This window comes from Pteropus medius, unplaced genomic scaffold (assembly GCF_902729225.1).
Source record: "Pteropus medius unplaced genomic scaffold, Ma_sr-lr_union100, whole genome shotgun sequence".
NCBI classification, from domain to species: Eukaryota; Metazoa; Chordata; class Mammalia; order Chiroptera; family Pteropodidae; genus Pteropus; species Pteropus medius.
The window spans coordinates 15,405,170-15,411,733 of record NW_024349799.1 but is presented as its reverse complement, the minus strand read 5'-3'; the positions used below and the strand labels follow the sequence as shown (position 1 = coordinate 15,411,733).

Sequence of the window (6,564 nt, the reverse complement as noted above, 5' to 3'; positions counted from 1 at the left end):
CTGAGTGACTCAGACCTAGTACTGTATCTCAAGTCTACACTTGCATAACTAGACACAGAATAATGTGCAAATTTTGACAAATTCATTAAAACTCTGGAAGCTTGGGTCCGTCGCGATCGGATTCCAGTCGTCATTAAGACACTGAGACAGGCCAGAGGAGGCCCCAGAAGCAGCCTCAGAAAAACGGTAGGCGGGGCTTGTATCTACTCCGACCACACCCCCCTTGCGCTCAAATAATTCCGCACGTGGACCCGCCTCCTCAGGCCTGATTTGCGGCTCTAATTGGTGAGCTCTCTAATCTGTCTGAACATATCGGCGCCTATTGGGTCAACTGCTGAAACCGAGTTGCGCACTTCCCGGCGTTGGAACGCGGAGCGGACGTAGGGTTGTCGCCATTGTGTGAAAGTAAGCTGCAGTCTGTGTGAGGGGCTGTAGGGGTACGTGGTGGGTTTTAAGGGTTGGCTGCGGGAGGCATAGTGGCGTCGGGCTGAGCGGCCGGAGGGATTAGGTCAGACCGGGCTGCGCCCACTCTGAGCGAAACGGGACTGCAGGCCGGGGCTATTGACGCGTTTCTGCTGCGCCTCTTGTGGGCCCGGGCCCTGTTTCTCGTTAATTTTTTTTCTCCCACCGCCCCCAGATTCTCCCGGCATGGCCGGAGTATTTCCTTACCGAGGGCCGGGTAACCCGGTGCCCGGCCCTCTAGCCCCGCTGCCGGACTACATGTCGGAGGAGAAGCTGCAGGAGAAAGGTGATGAACGCGTGGGGGAGCGGTGCTGCGGGTCTGGAGATGTGGGGACGGGTGTGCTCGTGCATGCGCGGACATCGGGTTTGAACCCTTTCCCCCTGTGTCAAAACACTAGGTGTTAGGGCTTATTAGCCCCTCATTTATTTTTTCACCTAATCAGGTCTTTAAAAGCGTCTGTTTAAAAAAAAGCGTCTGTTTGCAAGTACTGATCCAAACAATGGGAATACAATAGCGATGCAGCAAGAACCCCTGCCCCTATAGGGTTTAAATGAGGAAGATAGACAATAAAAAGTTATAAAAATCTGCTAGAAAGATGTCAGGCAGTCATAAATGTGATGAAGAAAAAAAAGCAGAACGAGATGACGGAAATTGGTAGAGAGTGCTCTTGCTGGGCGCCGGCCCTTATTTTACACATCCAGACAGGAGCTTACCCTAGGGCAAGAGGTGAAGACAATTTGGCTAAGGACGAGCAGTCTTTTAAACTGAGGTGTTTTTGTAGCCCGAAAATGGCAGCAGTTGCAGGCCAAGCGCTATGCGGAAAAGCGGAAGTTTGGATTTGTGGATGCTCAGAAGGAAGACATGCCCCCAGAACATGTTAGGAAGATCATTCGAGACCATGGAGACATGACCAACAGGAAGTTTCGCCATGACAAAAGGGTCTACTTGGGGTAAAGAACACCTTGGAATTATTTTATTTTGAGTTTGGCTCCTTTCCCTTCTCCCTGTCCATAAGTTGCAGTTCTGGCTGGATAGCTGCCGTGACGTTAATCTTGAGACCTTAATCTTCTAGGACAGCTTATCTTGGTGGATATAAGAGAAGGGAGGAAACCACTAGGATCCTGTGATAATGTCCAGATTTTCCAGTTATGTTCTTTATTGTCCTTATTTTACTTCCTAATCTGAGACTGGAACTTTAATTTGTGCTGTTGGTACTATAAGATGTCCCTGTCTTTGGACGGGTTGAAGCCCAGAGCAAGACACGTGTGCATTCTTCTTGCCTGTAATTCCTCAGTGACCAGAAGTCTCAGGTTTGGGAGTAGTTAACTCCTGAGGTCTCTTCTAGTCTCTTGTTTTCCTGTGGCCTCAAGCCTTAGCAAATCCCTTTTCCATTTGTACACAAAAATGTTAGCCACTTAATGAACTGGTCTAAGACACCCATGGAAATTTTTTTTTATTTCAAAACTGTTTCTTGAGGACTGTGCTAGGTGCTAAGAATATAGCAGTGAATAGGAGAAGTGGCTGTGTATATAGTGTAGTGGCATGACAGACATGAGACAAATGCTTACAATAAAGTATGGTGAATGTTGTTTTATTTATGGGAAAATACAGAGAGAGTAGAATGTGAGACAGCTTAAAAGCTGTCTTTAGAGGGACAGCTGTTGATTTAAAGGGACTGAAACCTAGTATTATGGCACTATGAAGTTGAGAAGAGTGGCACATTTGGAGATGGGGAAGCAGCATTCCTGGTCATGGAGAGCCTGTGTGCTAAGTTTATGAGTTTGGACTGTAAGGCAGGATTTTTTTGTGGAATGCGATACTGTGTTACCATGTGGCTTCTCTGCAAGAGTCAAGTATACCTTGTGATTCCTAATCATATCTCTTTCCAATGTTGCAGTGCCCTAAAGTATATGCCCCATGCAGTCCTCAAACTCCTGGAGAACATGCCTATGCCTTGGGAGCAGATTCGGGATGTACCTGTGCTGTACCACATCACCGGAGCTATTTCCTTTGTCAATGAGATTCCCTGGGTCATTGAGCCTGTCTACATCTCCCAGTGGGGGTGAGAAGGGCTGGAATATGGTATGTGGTGGTGGTGGTTGGAAGGCAGTGGGCGCAAACTGTTGTGTGACATTGTTGGCTTCCAGATCAATGTGGATTATGATGCGGCGAGAAAAAAGAGATAGGAGGCATTTCAAGAGGATGCGTTTCCCCCCTTTTGATGATGAGGAGCCGCCTTTGGACTATGCTGATAACATCCTAGATGTTGAGCCACTGGAGGCCATTCAGCTAGAGCTGGACCCTGAGGAGGATGCTCCTGTGTTGGACTGGTTCTATGACCACCAGCCATTGAGGGACAGCAGAAAGTGAGTGTGGTCGGAGTTACCACTCCTGTGAGAATTGGAAATCTAGGGGTCCTGGAAGAGCAGTTGGTAGTGTGGCTTAGCTAGCTGTTAGACCTACCTGACACGGACCTCACTTTTTCCTAGGTACGTGAATGGCTCCACTTACCAGCGCTGGCAGTTCACATTGCCCATGATGTCCACACTCTACCGCCTAGCCAATCAGCTCCTGACAGACTTGGTGGATGACAACTACTTCTATCTGTTTGATCTGAAGGCCTTCTTTACTTCTAAGGCGCTCAATATGGCCATTCCTGGAGGCCCCAAATTTGAACCTCTTGTTCGAGATATCAACCTACAGTAAGTTGGAGAGCGTAGGGATTTAGGCACCTTGAGTTGAATAAAATCAAATCTTGATCCTTAAGATCCCATTGTAGCTTCCAAACTCTCCAACTAGTCTACTCATCCTTGTTTTTGTACTCTAGAGATGAAGACTGGAATGAATTCAATGATATTAACAAGATCATCATTCGGCAGCCTATCCGCACTGAATACAAGATTGCTTTTCCTTACTTGTATAACAACCTTCCACACCACGTGCACCTTACCTGGTGAGAGCTGGAACACAGCTGGGGGAAAGGAGAAGGCTGGTGTTTAGGTTGGGCCAGGGCAGGAGACCCCTGGCTGACTTTTCTTTCATTTTAGGTACCACACTCCTAATGTTGTATTCATCAAAACTGAGGATCCTGATTTGCCAGCTTTCTACTTTGATCCTTTGATCAACCCAATTTCCCATAGGCACTCTGTCAAGGTGAGAGGAAGGGACATTTGACTTTAGCTATTCCAAGAGAGATTTCCTGACCATGGCTGAGGTGTTACTAGATAAAAATTCATCAAGAGGGAGATATGTTTTCCATCCTCTTAAGTGGTTCCCCTTGAGTTGTAAGCTAATTTGAGAATTTGGGACTTGGCTCAAATCAAGTTATTGGTTTCTGTGATCATCCATCTGGGCTTTATTGTTACTCCTCTGGGTTGGACAGTCGATCTCTGTCTGTCTGTCTCTCCCTCCCTCTCTCCTTCTCTCCCTTCCCTTCTTTTCTCCCTTTCACTCTCTCCCTCTCTCTATATATAGTTTATTCTGGTTTTCCATTGTGGTTTTTTTTTTTTCCTTAAATCATTTTATCGAAGTACAATTCACATACCATACAATTCACCTGTTTAAAAAATACAATTCAGCATTTTTTAGTTCACTTGTAGAGTTGCGCAGCCATCAACACAGGCCATTTTAGAACATTTTCATCTTCCCCTAAAGAAACCCTATACCAATTAACAGTCACTCTCCATTTCCACTGAACCTCCCTTGCCTAGGCAACTGTTAATCTACTTGCTGTTTCTGTGGATTTGCCTATTCTGGACATTTCACATAATGGAATTATACAGTATGTAGTCTTTTGTGACTAGCTTCTTATAGAAAGAATAATGTATATTTTTAAGTGTTTATCCCTGTTAATCGATGTTCCATTGTGTTCTTAACATGAACAGATGTGCTCCCTAAGTCCAGTTTTTGGAGCTTGGGCAGGAGATGATTGAAGTATTTATTTCTTATTGGGGCTCCTTGGGTAGGCCTTTGGTGATGAGCCAGTTGGGGAGTGAGGAGTAATGCTTGCTTTCCTAGTTGGCCCTTGCTTGTTCTGTGCTCTCTTAGCCCCCTTTGCCCTGGTCCTTTAGGGCTTCTCATATCAGGCGGCCTAGTTTCCGTGGTAGATGTAGCTATTCTTGGCCCCAGAGAGTTTCCCTCTCATCCGATGTCTCTGCCCAATTCAGTAAGAGCTGAAACCTTGGGGGTTCTTCTTTCAGAGCCAGGAACCATTGCCAGATGATGATGAAGAGTTTGAGCTCCCAGAGTTTGTGGAGCCCTTCCTGAAGGACACACCCCTTTACACAGATAATACAGCAAATGGCATTGCCCTGCTGTGGGCCCCACGGCCCTTCAACTTACGCTCTGGTCGCACCCGCCGGGCCCTGGACATCCCCCTTGTCAAGAACTGGTAAGGCTTTTACTGGGGGGAATGGTAGTGGATGTCTAGGAGAAAAGACTCCAGTTGAGTGGGCAGTCTTTATCAGAGCAGCTGGAAGGAGACACAGGCTAAGCCATCGTGGGTTTGTTTTCCCAGGTATCGGGAGCACTGTCCTGCTGGACAGCCTGTGAAAGTGAGGGTCTCCTACCAGAAGCTGCTTAAGTACTATGTGCTTAATGCCCTGAAGCACCGGCCCCCTAAAGCCCAAAAGAAGAGGTAAGGTGCCTTAGGGCCCCTGCTCAGACTTCTTTTGTTCCCAAGATAATCAGCAGGCTGACTCTCACTGTCCTCATTCTCACCCCAGGTATCTGTTCCGCTCCTTCAAAGCCACCAAATTCTTTCAGTCCACAAAGCTGGACTGGGTGGAGGTGGGATTACAGGTTTGCCGCCAGGGCTACAACATGCTTAACCTTCTCATTCACCGTAAAAACCTCAACTATCTGCACCTGGATTATAACTTCAACCTCAAGCCTGTCAAGACACTTACCACCAAGGTGCCTGCATTGGATCTTAAGGGTCTCTTGGGCTTGAGGGATGGACTGGTTTTGCTCTGGCTCCCAAAGAAGGCACACATTCAATCAGGACCATTGCTCATTAATATTTTTTTCTGTTCTTGGCATCTTCTCCAGGAAAGAAAGAAATCTCGTTTTGGGAATGCTTTCCATCTGTGTCGAGAAGTTCTGCGTTTAACGAAGCTGGTGGTGGACAGTCATGTGCAGTACCGATTAGGCAATGTGGATGCCTTCCAGGTAAGGCTAGGTAGCCGCAATCTCTGCCCCAGGTGGGGAAGCTGGGTGAAGCCTGGATGATTGTGGAGCTGGATCTAGCTTAAAGCCTAATGGGGCATTTGTGTTGCAGCTGGCAGATGGATTGCAATATATCTTTGCCCATGTGGGGCAGCTGACAGGCATGTACCGGTACAAATACAAGCTAATGCGGCAGATTCGCATGTGCAAGGACCTGAAGCATCTCATCTATTACCGCTTCAACACGGTAGGACCCTGCCCATACACTCACTCTCTCAGACCCATTTTAATTTTTACATCTAGTTAGAGCTCTTTCCAGGGACCTATTTGGAGAGAGGCTCTAAGTGTGTCATTATTGCTCTCGTCTTGTGAATCTCAACACTTCCCACAAAACCCACCTTTGGATCTAAATAGAGAATCTCAGTTATTGGTTTCTGCCTTAAAGTTTCTCATTTACCCTATTTTAGATGTTAAGATCCCAGAGTTCCTTTTTTTTCCCTTCACTGCCGTACATGTGTTCCTCCTTCCCCATCTCTGCCCAGTTTTCTATTGTCTAAACGAATTGCTAACTTGTATTCTTGACTTCTACTTGGGATCATAGGGCCCTGTAGGGAAGGGCCCTGGCTGTGGCTTCTGGGCTGCTGGCTGGAGAGTATGGCTGTTTTTCATGCGTGGCATCACCCCTTTGCTGGAGCGATGGCTGGGCAACCTCTTGGCCCGGCAGTTTGAAGGTGAGTTGTTTTCTCTGTGTCCAACTTCTATTATCTTTTCAAGGGTAGACCATGTGTGTGCTTCCTCTGTCCCCTGCCCTTATTTGAGACCGAGATGCTGGATTGTCTCCAAATCCATTCTCTAATGGGTGTAATCTAGTATTCCATTTATTTTTTGTTGTAACTATGGTCAGTGAGGGGAGCATGAAGGTAGAGCCTCTTATT

The 6,564-nt window shown here is 46.9% G+C and overlaps 1 protein-coding gene across 2 annotated transcripts in view; it reads left to right on the top strand.

The window, feature by feature from the left end:
• Window positions 1-285: 285 nt before the first annotated feature.
• The window catches only part of PRPF8 (pre-mRNA processing factor 8), a 28,386-nt gene continuing 22,107 nt past the window's right edge, over window positions 286-6,564 (top strand). The window contains exons 1-14 of one of the 2 annotated variants that reach the window (XM_039886281.1): window positions 286-405; window positions 638-748; window positions 1,245-1,413; window positions 2,361-2,525; window positions 2,611-2,829; window positions 2,953-3,165; window positions 3,291-3,416; window positions 3,511-3,616; window positions 4,663-4,853; window positions 4,980-5,099; window positions 5,188-5,377; window positions 5,513-5,632; window positions 5,742-5,876; window positions 6,231-6,360. In XM_039886281.1, the coding sequence (XP_039742215.1) occupies window positions 649-748; window positions 1,245-1,413; window positions 2,361-2,525; window positions 2,611-2,829; window positions 2,953-3,165; window positions 3,291-3,416; window positions 3,511-3,616; window positions 4,663-4,853; window positions 4,980-5,099; window positions 5,188-5,377; window positions 5,513-5,632; window positions 5,742-5,876; window positions 6,231-6,360 (1,984 nt within the window). In that variant the 5' untranslated portion in view covers window positions 286-405; window positions 638-648. Of the gene's footprint in view, window positions 438-637; window positions 749-1,244; window positions 1,414-2,360; window positions 2,526-2,610; window positions 2,830-2,952; window positions 3,166-3,290; window positions 3,417-3,510; window positions 3,617-4,662; window positions 4,854-4,979; window positions 5,100-5,187; window positions 5,378-5,512; window positions 5,633-5,741; window positions 5,877-6,230; window positions 6,361-6,564 lie in introns of both variants that reach the window. The other variant, XM_039886282.1, reaches the window with a different exon arrangement.